This window comes from Perognathus longimembris, chromosome 28, assembly GCF_023159225.1.
Source record: "Perognathus longimembris pacificus isolate PPM17 chromosome 28, ASM2315922v1, whole genome shotgun sequence".
NCBI classification, from domain to species: domain Eukaryota; kingdom Metazoa; phylum Chordata; class Mammalia; order Rodentia; family Heteromyidae; genus Perognathus; species Perognathus longimembris.
In genome coordinates this window covers 102573024-102587005 of record NC_063188.1, presented here as the reverse complement: position 1 = coordinate 102587005, position 13982 = coordinate 102573024, and the positions used below count along the sequence as shown (strand labels likewise).

Genomic DNA, 13982 nt, shown 5'->3' with positions numbered 1-13982 from the left:
GGCTTAATTTTTATAAACTTGTTTCCTGCCTTAGGGTGGAGTGTATCATGACCCACACTCTGATGATGGCACAGCCCCCAAAGAAAACAGACATCTGTACAATGATCCTGTCCCAAGGAGAGTTGGTAGCTTTTATAGAGGTAAGCCACCCTCCAGCATTCACTAACATCCTCTCTTTTCTGCTGAGGACATCTACAGCCCATGCCTTGGACTATACTTTCACTCCCCTACTAATATCAGACCTATGGTGTTCTTGCCTGCATTGTCACCTTCTAGCATTTCCCTCTGCCACTGGTCCTATCACCTTCATCAGGCCCTCCTGGCTTCTGCCTGGGCTCTTTGGATTGCTTCCTAACTTGTCTCCCAAGGCATCCATTAAAACAGTCCCTGGGGGCTGGGGATATAGCCTAGTGGCAAGAGTGCCTGCCTCGGATACACGAGGCCCTAGGTTCGATTCCCCAGCACCACATATACAGAAAACGGCCAGAAGCGGCGCTGTGGCTCAAGTGGCAGAGTGCTAGCCTTGAGCAAGAAGAAGCCAGGGACAGTGCTCAGCCCTGAGTCCAAGGCCCAGGACTGGCCAAAACAAAAAAAAAACAGTCCCTGGTATGATTATTCTAAAGCTGCCCATTGATTTATGATTTTATTAAATCATAAAATATTTCCCAATGTCACATGTGTGCCTGATAATGATTGGCTTAGAACATCTTGGTGGACAGGCCTGTAAAAAAATCTCCAGTCATAGCCCTTACTTTCTCAGCGGCAGACATTACCAGTAAATATAATAGCTTTCTAGGGCAGCCAAAGGTAATAGTGTTACTAGGGGGGAAAAAAACAGAGCAAGGCAACCAACCCATTATCCCCTATCACCCCACCCCAGTATCCTTCCTTTCTTCTTGTTGAGAGGCCCTTGGTAGCTTTCCAATGACGTCAGGGCAAAACCTGAATTCCTTAAGATGGTATTCCAAACTGTCCATGGTCTGACCCTTGCTGTCCACTCCAGCTGCACCCTAGTCAACTCCCTGCCAAATCTTTCTGACGCCCAGCCAAACCAGCCCCTCCAAATGACCTGAAACACATTGCTTTCTTCCTGCTGGTACATCTTATTTGTGTCCTTTTCCTTATATCCTCTCCAGCATGAAGTCTTCCCTGCCCACCCCAGAAGAAATGAAGTATTTCCTTCTCTGTTTTTTTTTTTCCAGTACTGGGGCTTGAACTCAGGGCCTGAGTACTGTCCCTGGCTTCTTTTTGCTGAAGGCTAGCACTATACCACTTGAGCCACAGCGCCACTTCCGGCTTTTTCTATATATGTGGTGCTGAGGAATCGAACCCAGGGCTTCATGTATACGAACAAGGCGAGCACTTTACCACTAGGCCATATTCCCAGCCCATGTATTTCTTTCTCTGTTTCTCTCATAGTACCTTGTCAGTGCCTCTAAAACAACACAGACCATATTGAACTGGTTCTCAGTGTATATTTCTTCCACAAGTTTGTGAGTCCCTCCCAGATTCCCAGTTCTTAGGCTGCCAGTGTAGCTCAGTGTTAGAGAGCTTGCGTAGCACATGCACAGTCCTGAGTTCCATTCCCACTACTACTCCCCTGTGATAAAAGATTCCGAATTCTCTTTATCTTTTTCTCTCTTATCTAGAGCACTGAGTGGCACAGCTTCACATATATTTATTCATTAAATTTGCAAAAAGCCTTATAAATATATTTTGGCTAAGCACCAGTGGCTCACTCCTGTAATCCTAGCTATAGTTCCAAGCCAGCCTGGACAAGAAAGTTTGTGAGATTCTTATTTCCAATTGAAAACTAAAAAGCTACAAGTGGAATTGTGGCTCAAGTGGTAGAATGCTAGCGTTGAGTACAAAAAAGCTCAGGGACAGTGCCCAGGCCCTGAATTCAACCCCAAGACCAGCATAAAAACAAACAAAAAAGAAGGACATAGCAAGCAAGAAAAATAGAAAGCTTACAGAATGGAGAAGATTTTTACTAGCTATGCATCAGACAAGAGCCTCATATCTAAAATATACTTAGAGCTCAAAAAATCAAACCCTCAAAAAAAAAACAAAAACAACTACCCAATTAATACATGGGGTAAAGACTTAAAGAGAGACTTCTCAGAAGAAGTAAGAATGGTCAATAGATACATGAAGAAATGTTCGACATCTCTGATTATAAAAGAAATGCAAAACAACATTGATATTCTACCTCACAACAATTAGAATGTGCATTATCAAGAAAACTAACACTAACGAAAAGATCTTATAGGGCTAAATTTTTAGCTCAAAGTAAAGCTAATTAAAGTTTTATCTTGCACATTAGCAAAAGCCTTTTCTTCTCCTAATGATAATTTTACTTCCAAATGTACAATAGATGAGCTATTCCTATAATGTCCATACAAAATCCTGTAATATGAAATGTTAGTAGAGCTATAAATCAGTAAATTAGTATTTGCCTTTTGGGCACACAGTTTTATTTTGATTGTAAATACATTAAATTGGTTAACAACAGATAAATGCTTCCTTTACCTCATAATACATTTTATGATTTAGCTAGTAGAACGTTTTAATTTAAATGTTTCATTTTTAAAATTCAGAAAGGAGCTGGGCACCAGCGGCTCAGGAGGCTGAGATCTGAGGAATGGGGTCCCAAACAAGCCCAGGCAGGAAAATTGTAAGACTCTTTTCTCCAATTAACCATCAGGAAACTGAAGTAGCTCAAAGTGGTAGAGTGCTAGCTTTGAACAAAAAAGCTCAGGGACAGCATCTCCTGAGTTCAAGCCCTACGACCAACCAAAAAAAAAAAAAAAAGTTCAGAACTAGAAGGAAAAGGTTCAGCTAAATGAAACACCTGGAAACATCTCTCATTTCAATGTGGTATTATTGAAATGATATTTCCAAGATACTTTGTTTCTATTTATACACAGGGTAAAAAAAGAGAAATAACTACAAAAGCAATACTTGCAAAACTGTTTGGTGTAAGTGAACTGAACACCTGGGGGGGGAGGGAAAGGGGGGGAGGGAGGGGGGCATGAGGGACAAGGCAACAAACAGTACAAGAAATGTATCCAATGCCCAACGTATGATAATGTAACCTCTCTGTACGTCAGTTTGATAATAAAAATTTGAGAAAAAAAAAAGAATCAAGTGAATTGATGTCAGTTGATATATGATCTGTATATTACTTTTATGATGAAATTTATAGTATGTTTTGATTTATATCTGAGTTTGAAAATTGATGGAAAAAGTTAATAACCACCCTTTTTCCCAAAACAGAGAGTACTCATATACATTATAGTCTGTTTTTCTGTTCATTCTTGAAAATGTATAGAAAAATATTCTGTATAAATAACCAAATATCTTTGTAATTTAGTTGAAAAATACCTGAGTGACACTGCCTTCCAAGTGCCAAGATTTAAACAGTAGTGTGTCCCTTGTTAAGAATGATTTCAGACTAAGAATGGATATTACACAGTTGGATCTATGATAAGAAAGCCGTTAAGTTCAAAGAATGTCGAAGCACTTGGGAGAAGGCTGTGATATTCATACGGATAATATTCTACAGTGCTCTGCAATTTCTCAGCTTTCTTGCTTGCTGTTAACTGACCTTAGGTTCCTATTGTAAGCTTTCCAAAGTGAGAATGTTCCCCCAGAATGAGTCTACTCTTAGAAAACTCGAAAGTTATATGATAGGCAGATGAGGATTTTTTATGTTTGTTCTGTTGTGTTTGTTTTGTGTCCCAGGAAATGCAGTAGAGTAGTTTGATAACTATTTTGACCTAAGTGTACAACAGTAACTTACTTTTTCTTCATTCAGTGCCATCTCCACGACCAGACAATTCTTTCCATGAAAATAATGTGTCGACAAGAGTTTCTTCTCTACCATCTGAGAGCAGTTCTGGAACCAATCACTCAAAAAGACAACCAGGATTTGATCCCTGGTGAGTGATTTTGTTTTTACCCCTTTTTATTCTAATAGTGGATTTCGGAATCCAGAGAAATTCTATGTAACTTTTTCACATTGTTTCTCCCATTAGTGTTCTCTCAGGAAATTATGGAGATGGTTGTTGTCATTTTTTGTAAAGACATGTAGAGGATGCCAAGATTCATACCTAAGGAGTTTTTACTCCAGAGTTTGTGGTTTCTACCTTTAATCCACAGAAAAAGACAGAAGTAAGAGAATATCCCTTTATGCTATCATGGAAGCATAATGGTAGTCAGAGGTCAAGTGATATGGCAAGTTTCCTTACCCTTTTATCTTTTTGTATCATGTGTAATAAATTTTAAGGAAAGAATTACAATGAATATTGTTCCATTAGCAAATCTGTCTGGGGAATAAGGTCCATTTAAAAACATTTTTTATTTTCAACTGCCAAGTATAGACTGCTCAGAATGTAGATGTGAAGAGTATTTTTAGCAATGTGTCCGTAGAAATTTACTATGTTCTCCAACAAGAGAGTGAAAAGGGACATCACTATAATATACCAAATTTAGACAAAGACAAGGATGACATAGGGTCTATCTCTGATATGGCCGAGGACTTTGTATCAGTGCTCATAACCCCTATGACTTTACAATTTGGGCCCAATTGGCAACATTATAGCAAAGTTTCCATGTTGGAAGCTATAGTGAAAATTACTTATTCTTAAGGCAATAGTAAAATATGGTTATTTTATAACTATTTTTCTATATAAGTACACTTTGTATTAACATTAGTGTTAGAGTTTAGGTTCAAAATAATGTATCTTGATTGAAGTCAACTTCTAGCTGTGTGATTTTTTTTTTGTATGTACCTTGATTTCCTCATCTCTGAAATAGGTTTTAGAATAGCATTTCCCAGACTGGAATGTAGCTCAGTAGAAGAATGCCAGCTCAGCATTCATAAGGCCCTGGGTTTGATTCCTACCTATGTGAGCAGGGAGGGAGAAATAGCACTTCATTCATGGGGATAATCTGGTATTTGCATGAGCTAATACACAAAAAGAACCAGAACAGTGTCTAGGACTGTAAGGGCTTATTCATATTAGTTACTGTGGTTATCATCTTTAATACAGTTAACCTCACTCCAGTTTGTCCAGTGTCTCCGTTCCATCTATGCTGATATATTTCCTAAATTGATAATTCCTTGTAATAGATTTTTGTTCCCTAGTATATAGCAGAGATCTACTGTACATTTTTAGTTGCTGGTGCTGACTGTTTTCAGGTATAGCTTTGACAAGTCCTGAGAATAGTGTCTAATGTATATGAATATACATGTAAACCAGTCACCGGTGGCTCACACCTATAATCCTCCTCAGGCTGAGATTTGAGAATCGCAGTTTGAAGCCAGCCTGGGCAGGAAAGTACTGAGAATCTCCAAATAACCACCAGAAAACCAGAAGTAGAGCTGTGGCTCAAAGTAGTGAAGTGCTTGACTTGAGTGAAAAAGCTTAGGGACAGTGCCCAGGCCCTGAGTTCAAGCCCCACATCCAACAAAAAAATTTTTTAAAGGATATACAAGTAGGGAAGTAATTTGTGTTTCCTTCTGGTACTTGCATAATGAAATGGTGATGATTTAAAAGAGCATGAATTATAGAGTACCAAAGTCCTATGAAAATTAAGTAGATCAGATAAAAATTAAATGCAAATGTGGAGGGGCAGTGTAATCCCAACACTCAGGATGCTGAGGCAGAAAGATTGAGAGTTTGAAGTCAGCCTTGCCTACATAGTCAGACCCTGTCTCAAAAAAGAATAACAAAAATGTAGGATACACAGTAATGTATTGTTTTCATCTTTTTTTATTTTTAGAGGTTTGGTTTAGTTTGGTGCAAGGGATTGAACATAGGGTCTCCCATATGCTAATCATGTGTTCTGTTATGCTATAACCCTAGGACTGTGTTTACATCTTTTGGATTATCTCTATGTATGGAATTTTTATCTGCATCTGTGTGGAAAATGAAATTGGTTGTTTAAAAAAAATCATAGGCATAATCGAGACATTGGACTTCAGCTAATTCCTCATCAAGTCATCCCAACTTATTGCTGGTACTAGGCTTGAAAAGGTTCCAGAATTGTCAGCGGTGGACTGGCTCTCTTCTTTTGTTCCCTATCCCACTTGACAATACTTCTATAACATGTCTCCTTTCATGCCTCGAATGTGATCCAATCATTAATTAAACTTAATTCATATTGATTTTTTTCTTAGGCCCTATTTGCTTTTCATATTCTTTATATTTGAGAGAAGTGCACATTTGATAATTTAGAAAAACAAAGAGGCTTTGTTAGGAAATCTGATGAAATACTATTAAACTACGAAGTGGCTGAAGGGCAATCTGTGTCTCCTTAATAGTAGTGCTTTAAATTTCTTTTAGGAAGAAAATATTTGTACGATGTGTGTATTTCCTGCCATGGAAAAATCAGGGTATTATGTCATATTTTAAATCAGCAAACAGATACTGAAGTTTAATACCAAGAGCTGTTATTCTGGTCACTTCAGCTGTCTCAAACCCATTTAAAACTTGGGATCAAAGCCAAAATTGAGCTGAGTAAGAAAAATACTTAATGCAGCCAGATTCATCATCTCTTACTAATAGCATGACACCTGTACTCTCACTCAGAGCCTGATTCTTGCAGTGGGGCCTGAGGTCATCAGGACAAAAAATAGTCTCCAGTAACTATACAATGCACAGTGGGAGAAGGATCCCTAGCAATAGCAGTGGAGAAGAGCACATGTTTCTGTCTTTTTCACAGCCCCCTCATGGGAACTCATGCATACCATAAATACACATTTAGAGTATATGTTTATAAAATAGATGACACTGGCTTTCCTCAGACAGACAAAGAACTGAAATATGTTTAGAAAGAATGCCATAAAATTGAGTTTAAAGTTGACACTTAAACTATAAACTAAATTAATTTGAACTCCCACTAGTTCAGATAAGTGAAGAATTGTGTAATTCAGTGGCATAATCCCAGTCTAATTCTTCTTAACACAGTATGAATATATTGCATTCATTATAGCTTGTCACCCTGTCTCGCAGAATTTCTCTTGGAGAATCATTTGTTGAGTTTCTTATCTCATCTACCTATTAGCCGAGTCACACTGCCAGAGGAGGGATGTGGCAGGGAAAGTGGCACAGAGAAACGCCCCTCACCTCATCTCATTTTCCGTTCTACTCCCATAGAGAGTCTACTGAAGCCCACAAGTCTGATACTGCTGTCTCATCCCCATACCTGGTCCCCTGTGAGTCTGAGAGCACCTTAAGTAAAGTCAGGCTCCTTATTAATTCACCATTAATTCATCTCTGTATAGCCAGCATCTAACATAGGGCCTGTCACATATCAACTACTCAGTATATCTTGGTTTACTTGAAATCAATTTTAATTTTACTTTGTTTCTTGGAATTTCCTCTTTTCCCCCATATGGAAATAACTCTTGGGTTGAGTGACTTTGGAGTCACATGACTGTGTGGGGAAGTGCCCTGATTCTTATTGCCCCTCAACATATCCACATTATTTTGATCAGAGCTGTTGCCCTAGGTAAGATGCCAGTGACTGAATGGATAGTCTTTCTCAAAACTTTGCTCCTCCAAATTGATGTGAGGCCCTGCTTAGCCTTCTGTGTTGCTCCTTGCTGTCATACACAGCACAAAGCTAAGTACTGTACTAGGTGAAATCTCAGTAGCCACAGATTAAGAAGTCCCAGTAGCACAGATAAAGAAAATAATCAACCACGTTTTTATCCCTTTGGCTCAGTGATCTTTATCCATGTCCAAGGCCCTTTCTTCCTTCCTTTGTGCACTGAACAGCTTTTCATGGGCCTTGTTCCAAGCAGTGCTCTCTTTGTCCCTGGCTTTCTCTGTCTCAGTCTCTCCGGCTTTTTCCCAACTAGTATGTTTCTGAGTAACTGCTCCCTTGCTTTGTTTCTTCTCCTCTTCCCGGTCTTCCTTCCTTCTCTCAGTATTTCCTCTTTTAGGATCAAACACTCACATATCACGCTTAGCTTTCATCTAGTTCAAGGGTAACTTATTTCCATTTTGTTTGGGGCCTTGAGATCTCACTCAGCCTAGATCTGAGCCCCAGTACATGCTCAGCTTCAGCTTTAAAATATTTCCTCATATTTGGCCTGCTTTACCTGCACTGTAGTATAGCCAATGCCTCTGAAGACCCTAGTGCAGATTATCTTTGATTTATCTTCCCTGTGTTTCAGGGATCCAACAATAAAAGTTCCTATAATACCAATCTGTAACAACTCTTACCTATTTTTTTCCTTCTCATCTATTACCATCCCCTTCTCCAAACTCTCACTTTCATATCATTCTGTTTCATCTTGGATAAAACGCTCCTCTTCTCATCATGCTTCCTCTAGCACTGCTGTCACAGGATTTCTTTCCTCTTCTACCAGTGCTGAAATTCTGCTGGAGTTCTAGTTCCCCTTCTGAAATAGCATTCACCAGGAGAGTCATTTCTTCAACAGTACGACAGCACAGCTTCAGAATCTTTTAACTATGTACCACCTCATTTGCACCAATGCTAGCATGGAACTTTTCTAGCTCCCAGAATGATAAGTGGCATTGTTCTGAAACCCAAAGCTAGTTATGTTATGGCTGTGTTGAATTACAGATTTTTACTTTAGAACTGTGATCTCTCTCAGTGATATTTGAAATCTTAATAATAATAATAATTCTATCTAGATATGATAGCTATTGAAGGATTTTTTTAGGATAGCAGTCTCACTGTGTTGTATTAAATAGTCTCATCTCCTGAACTATTTATATTTCTTCCTGCATGTGTTATATACACCTATATATGCTTTATTAAGTACTATTGGATTTACTCTTTGTAGAAAGTTTTGAATCTGGGGCTGGGAATATGGTAAAGCGCTCGCCTCATTTACAATGAAGCCCTGGGTTCGATTCCTCAGAACCACATGTATAGATAAAAGCCAGAAGTGGCGCTGTGGCTCAAGTGGTTGAGTGCTAGCCTTGAGAAAAAAGAAGCCAGGGACAGTGCTCAGGCCCTCCACACCCCAGGACTGGCAACAAAAACAAATAAACAAAAGGTATACATGAGCCAGGTGGGGTGGCTCATGCTTAAAAAGAAAAAAAAAAAAGAAAGTTTTGAATCTTAGTGGTTTTACTTAATATTTTAGTAAATATTCTTGGAAATGTGATTTATTTTTAATATTCATGGTGTTTTCTGTCATTCAAATCTGTTTATTTAGATGCTTTATTCCTTCACAAACTTTAATACAATAAAAGCAGACTGTTAACTCTTCTCATGTTTTCTTATATGTTTTAATCACTTCATCACTGCTAGGTATTCTAAAGCAGTGAATATAAATCAACTATCACTTTTAATAATTCTTCCACTCTTGCTTTTAGGGAATAGCTTATAGATGAAATCCAATCATTTGAGGAAATAGCTTTCCACAATCATGCAGATAATTGGTACTTAAATGAAAGTCTATGGAATGAGTTTTTCAAGAATGCCAACTGAGTTGCTTTTTAAGGATTGTAAAATAATGTAAATCTTCTTTAAACATGCAAATACAAACATTTTGTTGTGCCCAGATGTTGGTTCCTATCTTTGAATATCTTTATTTTTATTAAAAACACGTAGTAGTAGCTTTGGTGCTAGTGGCTCACACTTAAAATTGTAGCTACTCAGGAAGCTGAGATCTGAGGATTACCATTCAAAGCCATTATGGGCAGGAAAGTCCATGAGACTCTTACCTCCAATTAACCACCAAAAAGCCTAAAGTAGAGGTGTAGCTCAAGGGATAGAGCATTAGGCTTGAGCAAAAATGTCTAAGGGACATTGCCTAGGCCCTAAGTTTAATTCATTTCATGAATTCAAAATTAATGAAGTGAATTAACTTGGTGGTACTAAGCTTAATGTCAGCATTTTTAGTTTGTTTTGTTGCATTTGTATTGCTTTGTATTTAAGAATTCATCCTACATCTTAAAGTATGTTTTATTTAGTTTTGGTAAATAGTTGAAAGATATAATTAAGAATTTTCCATTTTCTGGCAATTTTCATTATTTGATAATATTTCTATAATAGCATTGATTTTTTTATGCTCAATATCTTGGCTTACTAATAAAATTATAGAATTGGTTTTTAATAGGTAAATGGAAAAATGAAGGTATTGAAAATGCTTCTGATGTTACCGTTGGAGAGTTACAGAAAAGGCATCCTCTAGGCCATGTGCTTTTCAAAATCTCTAACTCTGAGGCTTTCCACAGCATGAAATGGTCTGTTAGCACAGTTACAGATCATGGATAATAGTGTTCAAATTGCTAGTGTGTGTGCCTGTGCTAAAGGATAGCCATTAACCGTGCTGATTAGATTCAGTTCCTCCTGTGATTTTAGAGAACTTTTACCTATGTGTTTGATTGTTCTTGGCTTTGAACCTGGTGTCATGAATTATGTTTGTCAGACAATGCCAAGAGAATAATTGAAAGACCAATATGAAAAAAAAATGTTTTCCCATTTAGGAAAAGTCCTGAAAATATCAGTCATTCTGATCCGCTCAAAGAAAAGGAGAAGCAAGGTTTTTTCAGGTCAATGAAAAAGAAAAAGAAGAAATCTCAAACGGTAAGTACATAGCCAGTTTCTACCTATATGGCATAGGTTTCTGCATTAGTCTACATTTTTTGCTCTGTGGCAGTGAAAATTAATTTCTTACTGAGAACTGACTTGCATATGCAGTGGATGTCTCTTTCAAAACTTCTATTCAACTATCCTCTCATAGTACCTTTTCTAGACTCAGTAAAATCTCCCAATTGTAGAAGATGTTGTAATGATGTTGTAATAAACTTCTCAATTATCTTCTTTTCCATGTGGACTTATACTCCTGTAAAAATTATAAAGATGTAGAATTTGTTTCTCTCTGGGGTCATAAAGATAGGCAAAAACTTTGGCAATGGTTTTGGTTTATGTTTAAATCTTGACATTTGTAAATAACCTTCATTCCTTATCTTCCCCTGACTAGTAGTAGAATTCTCATGTTGACAGTATGTTCATGGTTGTTATAGTTACAGAGAGATCCCACCTGACATTTTGGGGATTGGTTTTCCTTGCGATTGCACTGTGAGACAGACTGTGCCTTAGCTCCTGGAAACCCTTAGCTGGAACAAAGGGTTGGCCTCACAAGAGCAAGTGAATCACTTCACTGAAACACCCAATTGAGGATTCTGCTAACTAGTGACATGAGTAAATGTAAAGGAACCAAGCCTTCAGGATAGCATCAAGAGTGGTTCTTTACTCAAATGAGGCATGCCTTTTCCTTCTTCCTCATTATACCTTGACAACTAGATGATGTTGACTTAGCTATCTTGAACACTTTTGCTTCTAGTTGTACTTCATGCATGATATATTCTTCATTTATTTGAAGAGGACAAACTACTTAATTAAAATGGACTGTACAGATGGTCTTCATTAAATTCATATGTAAGATGAGTAGATTGGACTCAATGTTTCTAAGGCCCTTTCCATCATAAAATTTCTAGGTTTATGACTCAGTGGTAAGTTAAGACCGATAAAAGTAGCAAAGTACATAACCTGAAATAAGGATTTTTTATTTCAAGATGTTTAAGAAATGTTTAAAATATTTAACAAAAAAAATCTCTGTAGCTGGGCGCCAGAGGCTCACACCTATAATCCTCACTACTTAGGAGACTGAGATCTGAGGATCGTGGTTTGAAGCCAACCTGAGCAGGAAAGTCTGAGACTCTTTTACCTCCATTAAAACTACCAAAAAAGCCAGAAGCAGAGCTGTGGCTCAAGTGGTAGAGTTCTAGCCTTGAGCAAAAGAAGCTCAGGAACAGTGCCCAGGCCCTGAGTTCAAGCCCCAGGATCAACACTCCCCCTCCCCACAAGAAAGAGCATCTCTCCAGATCTCATCCTTTCTAGATTACTTTTTTCACTTTCTTAGTTGTTAAATTTGTGTATCTTATTATAAAATAAATGACCTCATTACAAAAAAATTGTGCAAAAAAGAAAAGATCATGCTTAATTTTGCCACCCTTCTACTTACAATACTAGGATTTTGGTACATTGACCCATGTCATTTTTATCCTGTGCATATTTTTGTGGGAGAAAGGGGTATGTGTGTGTGTGTGTGTGTGTGTGTGTGTGTGTGTGTGTGTGTGAGAGAGAGAGAGAGAGAGAGAGAGACATCTGTTTTAAATTGCAATCATTCTGGTGCAATTTAATATTCTGACTTTTAACAGTGTTTCTTTTTCTACATATACACACAATAATATGTCTCACTACACAAACTTTACTATCTTCATTCTAAGGCCCGCAAAATATTGCTGAAATTTTCTCTGGCCAGGAAAATCTACCTATTTTTGACAGAGTGTCAAATCAAATGAGTACTCTTTCGAATGTTACTACATCTACTACTAAGATTGGATGAACAGATACTCTGACATAGTCTAGGGATGCTTAAAATGTTTCCATTACTAAATAAAACTTACCATTGTCTATATAATATACTTATCTATTGAGAACATTAAACTTTTGCTACCTCTTTCTGACCACTTTTTTTTTTAATGTTGGGATTCTTATTATTAACTACAAGTCTACAGCTATTATGGATGATTAAATGGTAGAATATAATAAACACCAAGGTATTGAAGGTATTTGTGTATACATTTAGATTTTTATGTGTGTCGTCTTAAACTAACACTAAACCAAAAGCTCCTGGCTCATCATGAGTGAATGAATAGAGAATATGTATATTAATTGACTTTATTAGTCTGGATTCAGTTCAAATTTTAAGTACTTAAGTAGTATAGGTTGGCTGGGTACTAGTATCTCACATCTAGCTACTCAGGAGGCTGAGATCTGAGGGTTGCAGTTCAAAGCCAGCCCGGTGAGAAAAGTTCATGGCACTCTTCTCTCCAATAAACTATCCTCCCCCCAAAAAGCCAAAAATGGAGCTGTGGCTCAAGTAGTAGAGTGCTAGCCTTGAGAAAAAAATATACTCAGTACAGTGCCCAGGCCCTGATCAGGTTCAAGCTCCAGGAGCAGCGCGCGACACACACACACACACACACACACACACACACACACACACACACACACACACACACACACACTCTCGCATAGGTTAGGATAAATAGGAAAATTATTATTCTCTTCACTTAAAATTACTCTTTCAGATATTTGAACTAACTGCAAAGTATCTTTCCACAGGCTATATGCCTCAGCTTTCCAACACCCCCCCCCAAAAAAAATGTATGTCTGCATATTTTTAATTAAATGGAAACAAATAGGGGCTTTTGAATTGAGAATAATATCCACAGAGCACTCTTGAACCAGCCAGACCTCAGGCTTGTAGGTCTGGCTTTGTGTTAACGCAGCCTTTGAATAAGCAATCAAATATAATTCAAGAAAATTTGTTTTCACTTTCTAGAACTCAGAAAAAGGAAATTAGAAGAAACAAATTTTAAGGCATTGTGTTAAGCTTTTGCATAAGATTCAAAGAAATGGAAATCCGATGCCCGTTGCATAGATTTGTGGGACATTTTAAAGTTGAAGTAAATCCTAATTCTGGGTCACTTAGTATAGGAATTGAGTCCAAGCAAGTTGTGACCTGCCCAAAATCACACAACCAATTGGGAGAACAAGAAACTGGCTCTCCCCATGGACAGCCTCTGAGAGCTTTCTTCTTGCTTCCTTAGCAATACAAGTTTTTAACTCCTCCCTAGTGTTTCCTCAGTAGAACAGGGAAATTCATGGGATATGTTACACTAATTCTTCATACACATAAAAAGATGGTCTGAGGGCTAGGAATGTGGCTTAGTGGTAGAGTGCTTGCCTCGTATACATACATGAAGCCCTGGGTTTGATTCCCCAGCACCACATATATAGAAAATGGCCAGAAGTGGTACTGTGGCTCAAGTGGCAGAGTGCTAGCCTTGAGAAAAAAAAGAAGCCAGGGACAGTGCTCAGGCCCTGAGCTCATCAAGCCCCAGGACTGGTAAGAA

At 37.9% G+C, this 13982-nt stretch overlaps 1 protein-coding gene across 2 annotated transcripts in view; it reads left to right on the top strand.

The window, feature by feature from the left end:
* Positions 1 to 13982, top strand: part of Cdkl5 (cyclin dependent kinase like 5) — a 103129-nt gene that overhangs the window by 83395 nt on the left and 5752 nt on the right. For both annotated transcript variants that reach the window (XM_048336330.1, XM_048336331.1), the window contains 3 exons: positions 35 to 140; positions 3821 to 3944; positions 10482 to 10581. In XM_048336330.1, the coding sequence (XP_048192287.1) occupies positions 35 to 140; positions 3821 to 3944; positions 10482 to 10581 (330 nt within the window). The remainder of the gene's footprint in view (positions 1 to 34; positions 141 to 3820; positions 3945 to 10481; positions 10582 to 13982) is intronic.